The 19,252-nt window shown below is 32.9% G+C and overlaps 1 protein-coding gene across 7 annotated transcripts in view; it reads left to right on the plus strand.

The window, feature by feature from the left end:
• Positions 1-19,252, plus strand: part of RALGAPA1 (Ral GTPase activating protein catalytic alpha subunit 1) — a 229,977-nt gene that overhangs the window by 188,736 nt on the left and 21,989 nt on the right. For all 7 annotated transcript variants that reach the window (XR_896904.2, XM_023522344.1, XM_011376608.2 and 4 more), the window contains 2 exons: positions 1,200-1,358; positions 3,933-4,060. Coding sequence is in view for 6 of the 7 variants with exons in the window: in XM_023522344.1 (XP_023378112.1) it covers positions 1,200-1,358; positions 3,933-4,060 (287 nt within the window). In the remaining variant the exon portion in view is untranslated. The remainder of the gene's footprint in view (positions 1-1,199; positions 1,359-3,932; positions 4,061-19,252) is intronic.

The following is a 19,252-nucleotide window of genomic DNA, read 5'->3' on the forward strand; positions in this document are numbered from 1 at the left end:
TTTAAGAAACATTAGAACACTGGTTCTTGGCTTTTTTTTTTTTGTATTATATACTCCTACGTTGATAGACTCTCTCCTCAGAAAAATACACAAATAAAATTTTACAAATAAGTTTCAAATATTCACAGACCCCTTGAATCCAGGTTAAGAATTCCAGGGTTAAAACAGAAGAGAACCTTTCATGAATTGGGACTTAACTCCTTTCTTTAAAGTATACATTTACCTTTTTTTCTACCCTGTGGCATTTAAGCCAAAATAAATTGCATATTTCAGATATAGCCTAAATATTAGCTCATACTAAAAATATTAATGACACTTATCCTAGGTTTCTCTTATAGATTTTCCCATCTACAATGTGTCCAGTTATCTGAAAGTAATAGAAAAGCACATGTGAGATATGCACCAAAAAAGGACTCAGATGTTTGCAATGGCAGAATCCATAAATGTACTCCGATAACCAAACTTTATATTAAAATACATCTTTATACAGTAATCTCTATGAAGAAAAGGCTAATGGGCATTAAGTTCATTTTCCTAATATCTTTTTAGAAATTCAGCCTTTGGACACTTTGCTTTTTTATAATTTTAATCACCATAATGTTAGCTCTCTGACTGCCAAAAACATTTTTGTAAGCATCACAAATAGTTAAATAACATCTTGAGAGTCTTTTTGGGAGAATGTCATAGGCAAAGAAAACCTGGAAATAAATTTGTTAAAACAAATGTCAACTTTCTCATACTCAATAGGTGGTTACCTAATTTATGAATTATCTATTTCTTTTACTTCTCTTCTTGTTTCCTCTTTTAGGCCAGTTCACTGTTTAGTAGCACTTCCAGAGAGTGATCAGAAAAGAAAAAAAAATCTTAAATCAGTCACTTTTTAAAAACACTCTTTTAAACAGTCTTTTAAAAGGTTTGGTAGTAGAGAATTGATGTAATTGCTGGTTAAGAAGAATATTTGGGGTGTATGTAATATTTTCCTAAGTTCTCTGTTTCCCACTGAACTATATAGACCATTAAAAATTATCCGGTCTTCTGCAGTGTCTCCTAATTTCTTTGAGTGTTTGTGTTTCAGCTGTTGTGAAAAACGACCAAATGAAATTTTTAAAATATAGTTTATTTCTTTACCTTTTAATCTTTTTTATAGTATGTTGTCAGTAGCTGTATGACTACTGTGAACTATTTTCTTGGTTTTCCAGTTGAGACATTTAGGAAATGATGAAGTTCACATTGTTTGGTCAGAGCATACTAGAGACTACAGGAGAGGAATTATTCCTACAGAATTCGGCGATGTCCTTATTGTAATATATCCAATGAAAAATCACATGTTCAGTATCCAGATAATGAAAAAACCAGAGGTAAGAATGTCTTATCTTACATTTTAATAATATATTTTGAGTTCTATATGGGTTTGTGAGTTTCTTTCCTTCTTTCAGAAGGATTAGACTAGGCATCAAGTTGTAAAAGTGGTGGGAAATGAGACTTATAGCTATGTGAGTTGTTTTAGTTTGGTTCAGAAGGAGCTGAAACAAAAGTAGCAAGAAATTGAGTTCAAATGGGAGAAGGCTTGGTAATGCCAGTGTGGAAGTTCCTTTATGCTAAACTCAGAAAAGGGTTTACCTTTTATTAAGGGGTTAATATTCAAAATATATAAAGAACTCATACAGCTCAATAACAACAACAACAAAAAACAGTCCAGTTAAAAAATGGGCAGAAGACCTGAATAGATTTTTCTCCAAAGAGGAAATACAGATTGCCACTAGACATATGAAAAGGTGCTCAAGGTCACCATTCATCAGAGAAATGCAAATTAAAACCACAATAAGATATCATTTCACACCTGTCAGAATGGTTGTCATCAGTAAATCAAAGAACAAGTATTGGCGACGATGCAGAGAAAAGGGAACCCTCATACACTGCTAGTGAGATTGCAAATTGGTACAGCCACAATGGAAAACAGTCTGGCGTGTCCTCAAAAATTTAAAAATGGATCTACCTTTTGACCCAGCAGTTTATCCAAAGAAAACCAAAACAATAATTCATAAAGATTTATGCATTTGTTATTTGTTCACGGCAGCACAATTTACAGTAGCCAAGGTATGGAAGCAACCTAAATGCCCATCAACAGATGATTAGATAAAGAAGTTCTGGTTCATGTATACAGTGGAATATTACTCAGCCATTAAAACAAAAATGAAATCCTACCATTTGCAACGACATAGACTTAGAGGTTAGAGTCAGACAGAAAGATAAATAAGTATGATTTCACTCATGCAGAATCTAAGGAACAAAAAGAACTAATCAAAAACAGACTCACAAATATAGAGGACAGTCTTATGATGGCCAGAGGGGAGGGAAGGGGCTGGGGAATGGAGTGAAGGGTTAAAGAAGTACACATTAGTAGTCGATAGATAGTCACGGGGATGGCAGCACAACCTAGGGAATGCAGCCAATAGTAATGTAGTGGCTACATGTAGAGCCAGACGGAAGATAATCAGAGGGATCGTTTATATAATTATAAATTATATAAATGTCTCACTATTTTGAAACTAATAATAAAATGCTAAAAAAATAAGGATAATTACCATTTCCTAAAAGTCACAGTAAGAAGTAGTCATTCCCCTTAGAAGAGAAACTTACGATTTCTACATTTTTGTTGATACATCTTACTAAGATTACATGATTAGTTATGTCACTTAGTGAGAATTATAAAAAGTTAAAAATAGCCAAGTAGAGACATGGTTCCATAGTGTAGCGGTTAGCACGTCTGCTTTACACGCAGAAGGTCCTAAGTTCACACCCCAGTGGAGCCACGGTCCATGGTCTACGGCCATGCAACCCTGAACAAGCCCGATGTCTGTCTCGGAAGCTAAGCAAGGTTGGGCCTGGTTAGTACTTGGATGGGAGACCACCTAGGAAGACCAGATGCTATAGGCATAAATAATAATAAAGTGAAATAAAATAGCCAAGTAGATCTAGTTGGAAGTCTTAACTGTAAGATTGGAACTTGCTTACAGAAGTATTTTCTTTGAAAATAATAAGTTTGGTAGTATTCTGGTGTCTCCTTTTTTTTAATTGAATACTTCTATAGAAAACTTTCTGACAGTTGATCAGAAAGTTTTCTGATCTAAGAAATCTAACAAATTTCTTAAATTGGATTAAGCTTCCCATGTGTGAATTTAAGCTTGTGGCCAGGTATTTTTAGGGTTCATCTAAACCAGAAGTCAGCAAACTATAGCCCACTTCCTATTGTTGTACAAACCAAAAGCTAAGAATTATTTTACATTTTGATGGGGTTTTTTTTTTTATTAAAAAAAAATCAAAGAAGAATATACAGCAGAGCAGTATGTGGCCACAAGCCTAAAATATTTTCTGTATATCCACAGCTCATATTCTTGCCTTCAGTTGTCATTTGTACCAACCATATTCAAATAGAATAACTTGAAATTGTCAGTCACCTAATAAAAATGACAGTTTTCAAAACAGATTTTTTTTCCTAATAAACCATATAATTAAAGTGTTTTAGATTCTGTAGTAAAGCTAGTTGTCACATAAAAATAATAAACTAACTGCAGTCTATAACAATATATATCTTTCTGTGTTTACTCACTGAAAGAGTTTATTTCCTGTGTTAGATTTTTTGTACAATTGAAGCCACAAAAACTTGAAAATCGGCAGGAAGTATAAATTATTTAGTCAGTAACATGAAGCGCACAGTTCTTTTAAAAGGAAACTAGATTTTTGGCATTTTTTATTTATTGTCCTAGTGAATGAATGACCCATCGTGGAAAAGAATTGAATAGTATTTCTGCTGAAGGAAGAACTAAAGGAAAAGCAAAAAAAAAAAACTTTTTTATGCAAACAGTGTCTTGATCTTATTTACAGTTTTTCTCCAATTTAAGTATAAAATTATGTTCTAATTTTTCAATCAGGTTCCCTTCTTTGGCCCACTTTTTGATGGTGCTATTGTGAATGGAAAGGTCCTACCCATTATGGTTCGAGCAACAGCTCTAAATGCAAGCCGTGCTCTGAAGTCACTGATTCCACTGTATCAAAATTTGTATCCTTTTTAACAGTATGGTTTCTTTCTACCTAACGTGTGTTTATTCTACAAGGTAAATATTTCTTATGTGTTAAGACCTTTGAATTTCTGTTTATTAATATATAAATGATGGAGTTCCTCCCCAGTATTTGAATATTTTTGATATTTGAGTGATGTATTTTCTTTTACATACTTTTACATCATTACTTATCTTTTGGTTAATTAATTAGAGATCCATTATGTGCTATTCCAGATGTGCAGAAATAACTAAAACATCTTTGCAAAGTACTTAGTCTCATTGAAGAAATAATTTTTTTCAATATATGTACATATATAGAGTATAGGGTGTAATACAGTTATGCAGTGTTCTGGAAGTGTAATAACAAGGGCCCTCATTCAGCTGGAAGGGGTGGTGGTGTCAGGAAACATTTCTGGAAAAATGTGAGGACGAGTGTATCTTCAAGAATGGTTTAAGAGGTCATCGGGTAGATGAGATTAAGAGCATTCCAGAAGCAGAGGGAACAACATAGAGACATGGAAGTATTAGAGGATATGGAGTGTTTAAGAACATGGTTTCTAGAGCCAGATTGCCTAGACTTAGGTGCTGACCACCCCTTTCTTACCTATGTAGCTTTGGGCAAGTTATTTAACCTCTCTCAGCCTCAATTTCCTTATATATAAAATGAAAATGATAATATCTAGCTCATGGTGTTATAAGAACTGAATGAATCAGTAAGCGTAAAGCTCTTAGAACAGTGCCTGGAACTATGTATACAGTTTTAAATTTTAAATCATTTTCTGATATTCCTTTCTAAAATAGGTTTGTATTTTCCTTTACTTTTTCTATATGATTAAAAACATATTAATTATCTTTCTTTTATATAATAAATTATAGATTTAAGCTTTACAGGGTAGGCTTTTTAAAATATTCTTTGTTTTATTCTACCTGAAATGGATTTATTATAAGTCTGCCACATACATTTTCTCTTTTTGGTGAAAATTGACTAAAGCAGTCTGGTTCCTAAGTAATTTCTCAGGTATTCTGATACTGTGAAATGGAATTATAGGTGGATCATGGCATGTTTTGTTGTTTAAACTTAATGACATAGCATTTCTTATTTATGGCAGTTATATCTTCACTTACTTTAAGCTGAAAACTCAGATTTGAAGTCATTGTAGTGAATGTAAAGATTCAGTTTATTATTTCCTATCTCTAGAAAGGTAACTAATTTTATAAGGAACATATCCCCACTAATTTTATTCATATTGTCAGCTCCAGTGAAGTTGTCTTCTCTCTGACCTTTGCCTCTTTACAGTTCGCTTGATGTTGATGTTCATCTTGAGGTTAGTGTCCTCTACCATTTTACTTAAGACACAGTTGAAAAAATGCCTTAAATCTTTGGGGAAAATGGTGAGAGAGATTAGCTTGTACTACAAAACTGTATTTGCCTCTTGTGTCATACAAGAACTCGATTTATTGAGCAAACACAAACTATATGTGGCCTAAGGTTCAAATAACATTTAGGATGCATACCAAGTACTTAAAAAATGCAGAATTAAAAGTGTTGGGGATATTACTTAATTTCTTTCTCCTGTACCTAAATTCATTCTCTAGAGAGCTATTTCAGAATTGCATGTTACTCTAGAGGTGTGAGAGCTGGATTCGCAGTTAGAAAACATTGATTTTAATTCAAGCTCTGCCTCATGATCTTGACCCAGTAATAGAATTTCTAAACCTTACTTTCCTCATCTGTAAAAAAAGATTTTAATACCCATCTTGGAATTGTTGTGAAGATGAAATGAGATTATGAATTTAGATGTTGTTAAATGAAATAAGGTACATTATTTTGTGCAGTGATTAATTCTGTTACGTGTAAAGATTACAGTCAATATAAAATAATTCTACCCAACACCAACGAATTGCCTAATTGGGTTTTTATGTTTGCTTGGTTGGTAGGTTAATTGATTGAATTGGATTTTCAGGCCTGCTTCATGAAGTTCTTAATAGTTAAACCTTGCTGAGATGTTAATAGATACCACATTGGAGAAAATTCTCAGAGGAAGAGAGATAATTTCAGATAGAAACAGTAAACATGAACACTTTATTTGCATAGCAAATATGAGCAGTTTCTATCAGCAAAGTCACTTTTACTCAGAGTAAAAACATTAAATCAGACAGATCAAACAAGTTTTTCCTGACTTGAAAGCTTGAATTCAGAAGCTATATGGAAATTATTTTCTCATACTGTTTAAGTATATAGTAGAGATATTCCTAATCTTTGCTAATCTGTAGAACATAAAGTCATCTTTTACTAAGATTCAGAAAGTTCTATAAATTCTGAATGTTGGGAAAAATAATTTCATATCGGTGGATTACTTGAATTTTAAATAAAAGTTTAATGAATTACAACTAGATGTTTTTTATTATAAGATATTAAAATATAGATATATCTTTTAATTTTAAATAACAATATATATTTCAGAAATATGTTAAATTTTAAAATGTATGTTTTCGACCAATTTGGATAAGGAAAAAAAGCCTGTGTTCTAAAACAGATCAATAAAACTTAACAGAAATTACAACAGAATTTGAGATAGAAGTAGGCTTTGAAAACCACCAGTTACTACTTTAATCTTCATAAGAGAAGTGAAGGGGTAAAAGAATATATAAGAAACTCAATTATATTTGTATAATTGTACTACTGTGTCAGTTATTTTATGCCCAATAAAAGTACCCACTAAGATTCCACAGCATAAATTGTGCTATTTATGATCATTAAGTACAGTTTAAATTTTATCCTTGGAACATCCTCTGTAAGTATGAATCTAATGTTGTTCGCTAAATGAGGACAATATTGATTGTCATATGCTGCCCAAATCGATCATGCTGGCAGCCAGAATTACAGTAATCTGTCAGTATTGATGACTGTCTTTCAAGCTTTGAAACCTCTCCTTCACTTCACTTGTCATTTCTTGCATTACTTGTACTTGAAAAGCATTTTCTTGAAATCTCTGACTTTGTTAGCTAGGTATTATTTTTGTCTCGAGCTCAATTTGTTGGTTTGAGCATGCAATTACAATTGAAATGTAACACTGGGGAGAAAGAGTAGGCAGATTCTGGGTAACCATTGGACCTGAGGGTATTTCAAGTTGATTTTAGCTCTCATTTATTAGTTACCTGTTGAGAGAGAGACAGAGTTTTGGGTTTGGGGGCAGGAGGCAGTGGTTATTTGTTTTATATTATTTTTGTTTTGGGATGGTGTTTCTTGGGGGGGATTTTTTTGCAATGGTAATAATTTCAAAGCTTTAATTTCATGATCTTAGCTGTCATAACTTTCTTAAATACAAAATTTAAAACATTTTGATTCTAGACATTTTGACTGCAAATGTTAAATATGCTATCATGTATGTGCTTTTTCTTTTTTAATGTTAGATTTGTTATACATAGAAAATTTCAGAAGTTACAGCATCTAATCATGTTGTATTAGGGTTCTTAGAAAAACATAATCGATAGGATATGTATATACATACATACGTAGAGAAAGATTGATTTTCAGAGATTGGCTCACAAGATTGGAGGACTAGCAAGTCTGAAATCTGCAGGAGTTCCTGAGTAGAGTTGATGTTGCAGACTGAGTCAAAAGGCATCTGGAGGTAAAATTCCTTCTTTGGGGGGACCTCAATCTCTTAAGGCTTCAACTGATTGGATATGGCCCACCACATTAGGAGTACTCTGCTATACTCAGTCGCCTGATTTAAATGGTAATCACATCTAAAGAATACCTTCATAGCAACATCTAGACTGGTGTTTGACCAAAACTGGGTACCATCACTTAGCCAAGTTAACATAAAATTAACCATCTCACATGTCCTATTAAGTTTTTCTTTTTAACCTTTTTTACTGCAATATGTAATTTGAGAAAAATATGTAAATCTTAGATGTACTGTCTGTGAATCATTACCATTTAACCACCACCTGGTCAAGAAATGGTATTATACTGCTTTTCTATCAAAAATATTTATTGATCACTTACATGATAGTGGTAAAGATTTTGAAGGAATTGCAAAGACAAATCAGATGGTAATCTTGTCTTCAATAAGCTTATAATTTAATAGGGGAGAGAGTAATATGTGCATTAATAATTATGGCACAAGATACAATGTGTCATAGTAGGGTTAGAGATAAATGCTGTGGGAGTCCCAAGGAAGAAGTCATTACTTTGTAGTAAGAAAACGAGAGAAGAGTATATAGAAAATCTAGGCCTCAAAGGACGAGATTTTAGTAGATGGAATGCATCATGTCTGTTATAATTCCTGTAATTGATATTTTGGGGCTTTATGTATATGTGTATATGTATATAATATATGTATAATATTCCAAAATGTACAGTATGGGGGATGTTCTAAAATTGCATCTTTAAAAAAACACTTTCTTCCTAGGCTTAATATTCTTTCCTGCCAAACCAATATTATTTGATTTCTTCTAATCTGTTTAGATTTGACTTTTTCTTAAATGCCAGAATTGGGTTTCTGTTTAACTCTATCAGACAAATTACCAGAAGTCAATGATCATTCTTCAATTAGTCACAGTTTGTTATCCCTACAGTTCTCCTACTCAAATGTAAAGAACCTGATGCAAAAGTATGAGAGCCAAAATGAAATGAAATGTAATTGATTGGCTCTACTAATGCAGTTTGCCATTCATTATGATAGAACATTATAAAACCTCTTAGGGAGGTTCATCAATATTGCTGCCATTTCATGTTAGAAGAAAGTGAATTTATTGAGAAACTACACAATTTTATGTATCTACTGTCTTTTGTAGATCATTACATTAGAAGATAATATTGATAAGTATGGATTGCACTTAGTTTACGAATTAATTATATTTTAAATTTTGGAAGCTGATTGTTAGGTTATAAGCATGGGCTTCAGAGTCTAGAATCACTAAATATGTACTGTCTTTATGTCTAATTTTTATTTAATCTGTTAAGAGTACCAAACTCAGGATTGTTGTAAGTATTAAAATGAGATTATCCACTTGAAGCACTAAGCAGCCTGTCTGTCATATAGCTACAGCTCAGAAAATGGTAGCTACCTGGTAGTTGATGATGTTATCATTATTATTGTCCTCTACATTGACACTGGAAATATTCTTCTAAAACACAGATCTAAGTATACTAAAAGTTATGATGGCTCTTGACTTTTTATTGAAATTCTTATCTAAATTCTTTGACTACCTACAAGCAATTATCGTTAGCTTACCCTCCCAGCCTCATATTTCTCACTGTAGTTTGGTCAAACATACCTGTACTCCTCCCCAACTTCGCCCCATCCTTATACTCATCTCCCACCACACTGACACCCAGGACACCATATATGTATCCACCAAAACTGTATCATCCCTAAATGCCTTCTCTTTGAGGCCCAAGTTTTTGCACCAAGAATGCCCTTCTCTTTTCCACCTAATATACTTATTTTGCATGGCCCCAATAAAATAACTTTGTAAAAACAAATTTCCTTCACTAAGCAACCCACTGCCTCATAACTTTTTTATTGTACTTCCTATGTGTGTGCTCATATTCATAAGTCTTACCCTGGTTTCACTAACTTCTAGCACAGTGATAGGTGGCTAGTAATTTGTTATAAAAGTACAGGGTAGATGGACTCATGGATGGGTGGATTCTTAACTATTCATTTTTTTCTCTTTAACAGAAAATTTGTAGGCATTTGCCAATGTACTTTTAATAGTAAGTTCATTCGTTTTTTTGTTGTTGTTATAATTTGTGGTTTGTATTAGTCTAGGCTACAGTGTAAGAGCATGCCAGATAAATAAGAAAAAGGAAACCTAGGAGCAGTATGAATTGCCTCTGATACAAGCCAGAATAGCAAACACACAAGGGTTTTGTATTTTGACTAAGTAGTCAGTATATTTTTATTATAGTTTAATGAAGATGATTTTTCAAAGTTCAGTAATTAGTGAGTTTTTTCCCTTCAGTTCTATGGGGGAAGAATCTGTTAAGTGAGCTAAGTAAGATACCTTTGACTTGATGACAGTAACAGATGAGAGTACAATTTGGTATCCTCCGCAGGAAGAAGGCAGCACATGGCTGTAGCCTTGAAGGCTCACACTTCCTGCTGTAGGGCAGGGAAGGTGGTAGCCACAGGAGAGTAGCAGGGGACAGCTATGGGAGTCTAGACACTGCTAAGGTGCTCAATGGTATTTCTTGAACTTTTGCGTCACCTACATCATTAGGAGCTCTCAATATCTTGTAAGTGCCATTTGTTCTATACACTTTCTAAATGAAAGTCTTCAACTTCATGGACAAATTGGTTATTTGTTAAATACTCTTAAGATCTATTATTATGGTCATGTTCATTCTTCAAAAGAAGAAAATTCTTTAAATAAAACGTCTCCCCAACTACAAATTTTTTAACCTCTGAAATATTTGCAGCCCTCATGACTTTGGTATTAATCATTGTAGTGGGACCTAAAAGCAGACAAACATCCTTATTTACCTAACAATCTGCTCTGTAATGGGAGCATTTAAATCTCCTGTGTAAAAGACCTAGGCATTGCTATTGAAGAATTTCTTGCTGAAAAGCTTGTGATTAAATATCTCTTTGGCCTGAATTTTGCTGCTAAACCTTATAGTCAATGTATGCACACAGAGTAATATTTAAACAGGAGCCCTGAATATGTGCAACATTTCTATCATGACTCAAAAATCAGCAGTTTAATTTGTTAAGCTATTCTTTTCAAGGAATGGTGATATATGCCTGTTGATATTGGTATTTTAAGAGGCTTTATTATAATCCTTCTAGGAATATTTTATTGCATACATTCAAAGATGTGAGTTTGGGTCTAACAAATCTGCCTGTGTCCTTTCAAAAAAATATAAAAGCAATAAATATAAGTCTGATATGTAATAAAATTTGATAATGAAGTTTATTCTATGGGATTGAAACTGGTATGTCTGAAAATAGCCATCTCTTAATGTTCTCCAGAGACTTACCTTGTTTAAAGTTTTACTAATGTAGGCTAATAATTACTTTGCTTATATTTAAACTATGGGAACTCACAAAAAGGACTTCAATATATAAACCACATCTATTTATATTATTGTATTCTAGAGATATTTAAAATTTTTATTCTCTAAGAACTCAGTACACTAATGACAAATTTTTAAGTACTAAAAAAAAAAGGGCTATATTTCTTCATCCAAAACATCTTCACCCAAAAAACTTGCTAAGCAATTTGGACCTTTCATTTATTCACCAACATTTATCGACTACCTACTTTATAGGAGATGCTGTGAGAGAAAAGCTAGGATTAGAAATACAGTCACTGCTTTCAAGGAGCTTACAGTTTGGTGGAGGAGAAAGATAGACCCCTGTGAGATGGATGGATGGATGGATGGATGGATGGATGGATGGATGGATGATGTGTACTCTGAAGAGTCCAACAGTAGTGATAATACAAAGTAAGATGGTAAAGGTGATTAATTTTTATTCAAGTGAGAAAGGACAATAGGGAGGAGAAATTGGGATTGGCTTTATTGAGGAAGCAAGTTCTACTAATTACTTCAAAGACATATGGAACTTTGCCAGGCAGACAAGGCCAGAGAAGAGCTTTTTAGGGGTAGGACATGGACATGGAGGGATAAAAGTGTGATGTGGTGAAGAAATACAAAGAGTTCATCACTGAGTGGTATAAAGCAAAGGGAAGAGTAATAGCAGATGAGATCAAGAAGTAGGTCAGAACCATATAATGTAGTCAAGCAGAAAGAAAACCAACATAAACTTGGTTTTCTAATGTTACTGCCAGTAATATAACATTCATTGTCTAATGTGATAGTTCCTTCTGCTTTTATATAATTTTTACCTGTTGAGTAGCAGCTTGGATGTATTATTTTCCTTTTCTAGTAAATCCTTTCCAAAATAAGTTTATTAGATTAGTATTTAAATAAATTCTCTATTTCTTATAATAATTTTATAGTAATTGCCAGGCTAATAACAGTAATAGCTAGTGTTATTTTTCTTCATGAGACTAAGAAGGTTTCTGTTTGATTATCTTTACACATATTTGCCATTTTAAAAAGAGCATTTGAGATTTTCGTAATTGTTAATTTTGTGATAGAATCTTCATTCTTGCATAACAATCGTTTTATACTTTTACATGTTACTGATAAACGAATTTTTTTCCTATTCTCATAGTACTATGGCTTCACGGCAAAAAATAGCAAAGGAAAAGAAAGCATTACTACCATCTTATCTCTTCTGTCAAATCCAATGTGACAGTATTATCCACATATGCAAGTAGAGTCATATCAGAAAGACGATAGAGAACTCTTATCAGGTGATGGGCAAACTGTTCCCCAAAACAACAAAATTTGAAGTTTCTCTACTTATATCTTTTATGAACTTCTCAGCTATGGTAGAACTGGGATTTTTTTCTTCTTTAAACCCTTAATGTTGTTGATATTAGTGATGAGGGTGCCCTGGCATGCTCACATTATTAATTCACCACACCTACCACATGATGTGCAAGTTTTATTCTAGTCTTTGTTTAAATATAAAAGCAGCAGTAGATTCAGATGCTATTTGGGGATTTCAGAGCAAAGAACGAAGAATGTAAAGCTGAAATTAGTCTTTAACCTGTTTGACATAGGAATTGCAGTGCTTTTAATCCATTCTTTTCCTTTTAATAAACATAAGGGCTTTTGCTATTGAATTTTTAATAACAATAATGGAATTAAAATTAAACTATGGGTCACAAATCTCCCCATTTTCTTCTAACTGCTTTTCCTCTCAGACACTAGAATACAGCCTATTTAAATCTTAACTTTTGCTTGCCAAACCACTATTACCGTCCATCTGTTCATGCCAATTGTAAAGAAGGTTCGGTTTTTAGTGAAGCTTTGCATTTCACATAAGGTATGTGAAGTGAAATTTCACAAGGGACATGATGGATCCTGATTCTTAGTGATAAACCTTTGGGGCCATCAGGGTTGGCATATGGTCCAGTATGATATGAAGGCTTGGGTTCCCTGGCTTCACTTCTTTGGCGTGAAGCTGATAAAACCTGGCTCTTGAGTATTATTTCACTGGACACCAATCATGGGCAGCAGGAACTGCCCATTTAACTCTCTGTGGGAAGGAAGCCCAGAGAGCATTCACAATGGTACCATTGTTAAGTTGCAAACTGCTCTGAACAGCTTGACAGCACTAGGGAGGAGGGGAAGGGGTTGCTTTACTAATTGCTGTTCAGAAAACAGAAGGAGCAAAAATAGCTGTTGTGGAACTGATGTTTCTACATTTACTTACTCTCTTGATAGGAGTGTTGACTTTTATTTAGCACATACCTACTATCAAAAAGAAAGCAAATATATACGTTTAAGCAGCCACTTGTAGTAATTCCTTGTTTACATGTCATTTTTAGCTCACCCGATTATAGCAGAGTAAAAGTCAGTTTAGCTTTATGATACTTTTTGTTTAGATGAAAATTATATTTTTTAAATCTTTGTAAAATTTAAAATAAAGGAAAGTGGATTAAAACTATATCAGGTAAGGTTAAAGACAAATTTGGCTTAATTTCCTTTACAGTGTGCTTTTTAGAATTCCCAAATATCATTTGAATATATATAAGCTATATTAATATAGAAATGTAAAGTAATTTTATGCATAAAGTTATTGGAAATAACTTTTCCAGTTGCAAGTGCTAATGCACTAAAGATAAAGTTGTTGGCAGATCTTAAAGTTAAATATCAGATTTATCATTTGAATGAGTAACTTGTAACTGTTTCAGTCATTCACGGTCATTATCTCTTTCTTGTTTAATTCTATTTTGAATATCTTTTAAAATATGAGAGTTGTTTCTCTTTTTTTTGAAGCATTGTATACCATGGTATTTGTCTAAACACTACTCTTGGCCTTTCCATTTTTTTCTGATCAGTCTAATCACATAGTTGGTGGTTCTGATGCAAAGAAACAGTGTTCTGCAACCTTTAAAAAAAAAATTAAAGCTTATTTCAGCTCCCAGGATCCTGAACTTCATAGTATATTTCCATAGGTGATTTTTTTTCAGCTGAACTTAGTTTGACTAAATTATATTACAATATTGTAATTTGTAAAACATGTCCATTCAAAGAATCAGAGGGAGATATTTTAAGAAAATGTTTTTAATCTATAAGTTTTTGAAAATGAGATGCTCTTGCTAAGTTGGAGGAAAACAAGATGCATGTTTTGTAAAATTAGTAACAGTCTGTAAAATTTACTAATATTCCATCTCTTCGTGTCTCCTTAAATGATTTTAGTAAATGGGCACCAGTGCAATATTTCAAAAACAGTAATTCATTGAATGCCCATTCTTCCTTTTACTGCAGGATAGATTATATTTAAGTCAAGATTAATGGGTAGATTTTGATGTTAAAGTCCAGTCTCTAAGCCTGTCACTCCCCGGGGGCATATAATGCATTAAGTGTAAGCCAATGTACCGTTTATCATAGATTCTATGACACTGTCTTAAATGACAGTTTGCTGTACTTTGTAACTACTTACCATCATAATAAATCACTTTTTTTGTACTCTTGATAATTTTAGCATTTAAACAAAATCTTAATTAAGTTAGGTAGAGATAACACTTAAGTAATTGTACATTGTAAAATTTCACTTATTTAGTTATTTTTTTTCTTTTGCAATCTTCTGACAGCCCAAGTTTAGTATTTAGTTCAAACACATAAATTCGTTTTCTCAGCTTTAATGTACTAAAAGGAACACAAAGTGATTGTTTCTAGTCTCCCCCTTCCTGTTTTTTAAACTCTTACTTTAATACTGGCAATTCTGAAGCAGTTCTCTTGACTATGAAAGTCTCATTATTAATAATAATATTTTCAAGTAGCTCTTATAAAGAATGAGAGTCCATAATTTTAATTTCCTTAAATTTGAGATCCAAAGTAACTTAGTTTTTCTTTTAGATGTTTTTCTTCATACAAATACCGTGAAAGTGAAATAGATATACATATTTAATAATTATGTTAGTGCTTTTTAGAAACCAGTGATTATTGGATTATTAGGAAGGATCTTCAGAACCTTAGGTAGATTTAAATTTTTAATCCTATTTAAGATTAATATTTTTAAATGTATTTACATGAACTTTGGTAGAATTGGGCCTATCAACTTCTTATTTAATGTTTTCATTTAGTAATTGACTGATTTATGAGCAATTATATATGGTCCAAATTTTATTCAACTCCAGCTTTCAATAATAGGACTATGCTCACACTGCCTTAGCACCTGTTATGGATTTTGAGTCATCTGGCAGCCCATGGGACTTAGATAAAGAAGTACCAGGTGTCCTGCCTGTCTCCTAATTGAGACGCAGTGAAAACAATATAGACTTGGCAGTATGGTTAAAAGGATGGATTAAAGCCCAGCTTTGTCTGTTCTGACAAATCACAGCTTTTCCTTCATGGTGTAGATAGTATCAACTACTAAAGAATTTCATTAATATAAGGCATCATAAAAATTATACACTGTAATTTGGCATAACCTGTTGCAGGCTTTCAAAATTTCTGTTAACATAGTACAAACAAACACTATTAATACCAAGATTTGTGCTATTTATTTAGGGGAATCTTATTTTTACTTCTTGTGAACTAGGCGCATATTTCTTGAAGAAATTAGTTACTATAGGAAAGAAATGGAGTGTTAATTTACCAAGGTAAGCAGTATAGTTTACATTCATCTTTCAAATGAGTAGTGCTTATTAGTCAATGGGATACTTCATTGCCCTGTATAGTGCAGGAAAATTTGACACTTTACTACTGATAATAGCAGCCATGCAATCCTTTGAGATGTACTTGCAAAATGATTCTGTGTTCTGTATCTCAATAAAATTCTTATATTTTATTATTTTTCCAAGACCTGTGTAATGATATTGCCTCAGAATGTTTGAAGATACTTCAAGGCCTTTTAGAACTGTATAGCTAAATGTGGTTTTCTCATTTTTATTTTGGAGCATGCCAAGGATTTTTACTATACTATATATGATATTTAGTACATAAACAAACATTGTTCAAAACATGCCAGTCTTAGAATTTAAGCTGATATTTATTGTGTTGGCCATCCTTGAGCTAACTAAAATACCCCTTACACCTTTTTTTTTTAACTCCATACAAAACCCAGATCATTGAGATTGGATGTAGAAAGAGTACTGGACTATTAAAAAAAAACCAAGGTTCTAGTTCTAATTCTACCACTCAGCAGCTTTATATTTCCAAGCAAATCTCTGTTGGTATCCTCCATCAAGGCAAGGCTTATTGCTGAATAAACTTTTTGCTGATTTTGCTAAGTTTTCTGAAAGTAAAGTTGATAGATCATTGTATCCTTCTAGTTCAAACAGCCCTAAAATATTCTCAATAAACGATGCCTGGAGATAAACCCACTCAAGATGGCCTTTTGAAAAACCTAAATATTTGCATTTCTAAGTGTTATTTTTCAAGGATATTACCCCTGTTATGGTGTCTAGAGCAGTTTTGGAAATCTGTCTAAAATGGTTTTGAAATTACCTTTATTCGATTTTATCTATGGACACTTTTCACAGAGTTTCTTCCCTTTTCTCTTTCTCTATAGATGGCCACTTAAATGAATAGAATTAACTTACCAAAATTCGTTGTTTCATCATTGTAGAATTATTTAAAATTTTTAATTTTTTTAATTAAAAAAATTGTCACAACCAGTAGGACAAAATGTTTATTTCTATCCTAATTTTAGTGAATTGTAGCACTTTGAACATTTAGAGAATCTTTTCCTTTAAGCAATTATAATTCTTTTGAGAAGTTATCCGTTTTCTCTTACTGTTTGACCTTACCTGTGTGCTTTATTCACTTTTTTAATATACATTGTTCTTTATTCACTTTATTTCTTCCAAAGAAGGTCAGCAAGATCAAGGGTAGGAGTGGAACCAAACTCTTTCTCACAAGTAAGATTTAAACTCTCTATATCTAATCCTAAGAAAGTCCCAACTATATTTGCCCAAAGGGTTTGCCTCTGGAGAGCCAAATTGGGATTACAGGAAGTGGGCTATCTGCATAACAGTCTACTAACAAATTTTATTTTTCTATGATTTATAAATAGTCATTGAGTACTGCTGGGTCCTGTGTTAGATGCTAGAGATATATTAAAAGACAAGAAGATATGGCCTCTGCTCCCATGACATTAGTCTACCCAGTAGTTTATTAGGAGGACAAGCACAAGGAAGGAGCCACACTTGGTGTTTAACAACTGGCCCTCAAAACTAGAGGGAGGCCCCAATTTGTGGCATTTGCCAAGTTCAGTGAAGTGAAAACTCCCCCCATAGCTAATTTCAAGCTACCAACCATCTTACAAACTTCATGAATATTGTTAGTAGTGCTCTCCAACGTTTTTTTTTCAGTCAGTAGGTAAGACTCTCCCTTTTCTACAGTGACATGTTTGTGAAATATTAATAAAAAGAAAAGAGATGAAATTCCTAAGTGTTAAAACTACAAAGAAACCACAGAAGTAAGAGTGTAAGCAAGTGCTTACTAAATTAGGAATTTCAGGGCCTTAAATCCCTGAGGCTATGATATTCAGCACAGATCTAAACACTGTATACTTTGCCTTTACTTAAAAAGGAGTTAATAGTTTTTTCTTATTAGGAAACAAAACATTAAACCTGAATTTAAGAGGAAATTAAACAGTGATATGTCTTTGAAGTCTGCTTACAATTATAATTTTTATGACTCCTTTTTGTGAAAAATTATATTCTTGCAATATACAATATGCATACATATATATACATATACACAAATTTCCATTTTGGGGACACTAGTCACAAATTACTTAATTTTCTTTTTAAATTATAGTTGACATACTATGTTTGTTTCAGGTGTACAACATAGTGATTAGACATTTATATAACTTACAAATTGATTACTCTATCTAGTACCCATCTGACACCATACATATAGTTATTGCAATATTACCAACTATATTCTCTATGCTGTACTTCACATCCTTGTGACTTTTTATAATTGACAATTTGTACATCTTAATCCCTTCCCTTTTTTTCACCCATTCCCCAAACCCCTTCCCAGCTGGCAGCCATTAATTTATTCTTTGTATCTGTGAGCTTGTTTCTGTTTGTTCATTTATATTGTTTTTAAGATTCCACATATAAGTGAAATCATATGGTATTTGTCTTTCTCAGACATTCCACTTAGCATAATGCTCTCTGTGTCCGTCCATAGTGCGGCAAATAGCAAGATTACCTTCTTTTTTTATGGCTGAGTAATATCCTGTTGTATATATGTACCATATCTTTATCCATTCATCTATCAATGGATGCTTAGATTGCTCCTATATCTTTGCTATTGTAAGTAATGATGCAGTGAACATAAAGATGTGTGTATCTTTTTGAATTAGTCTTTTGAATTTCTTCGGATAAATATCCAAAAGTACAATTGCTGGGTCATATTTTAATTTTTTGAGGAACCTCACTAATGTTTTCCATAGTGGCTGCTCCAATTTCCAGTCCCACCAACAGTGCATGACAGTTCCCTTTTCTCCATATCCTTGCCAACATTTGTTTGATGATACCCATTCTGACAGATATAAGATAATATCTCATTGTGGTTTTAATTTTCATTTCCCTGATGATTAGTAGTGGTTTCTTTTGTTTCCCTTGCCGGAGGAAACATATCCAAAAAAATATTACTAAGAGTGATGTCGAACGGTTTACTGCCTATGTTTTCTTCTAGCAGTTATATGGTTTTGAGTCTTACATTAAGTCTTTAGTCCATTTCGAGTTCATTCCTTTGTATGGTGTAAGAAAATGATCCCGTTTCATTTTTTCCATGTATCCGTTCAGTTTTCCCAACATCATTTATTGAATAGACTGTCCTTATCCCACTGTATATTCTTGCCTCCTTTGTCATTCATTAATTGACCATATAAGCACGGGTTTTTTTTCTGGACTCTGTTCTGTTCCATTGATCTGTCTGTTTTTATGCCAGTGCCATGTTGTTTTAATTACTATAGCCTTTTAGTATAGTTTCATATCAGGTAGTATGATAACTCCAACTTTGTTCTTCTTTCGCAAGATTGCTTTGGCTATTCAGTGTCTTTTGTGGTTCCATATAAATTTTAGGATTATTCTAGTTCTGTGAAAAATGCCATGGTATTCGATAG

Source organism: Pteropus vampyrus, unplaced genomic scaffold, assembly GCF_000151845.1.
Source record: "Pteropus vampyrus isolate Shadow unplaced genomic scaffold, Pvam_2.0 Scaffold10, whole genome shotgun sequence".
NCBI classification, from domain to species: domain Eukaryota; kingdom Metazoa; phylum Chordata; class Mammalia; order Chiroptera; family Pteropodidae; genus Pteropus; species Pteropus vampyrus.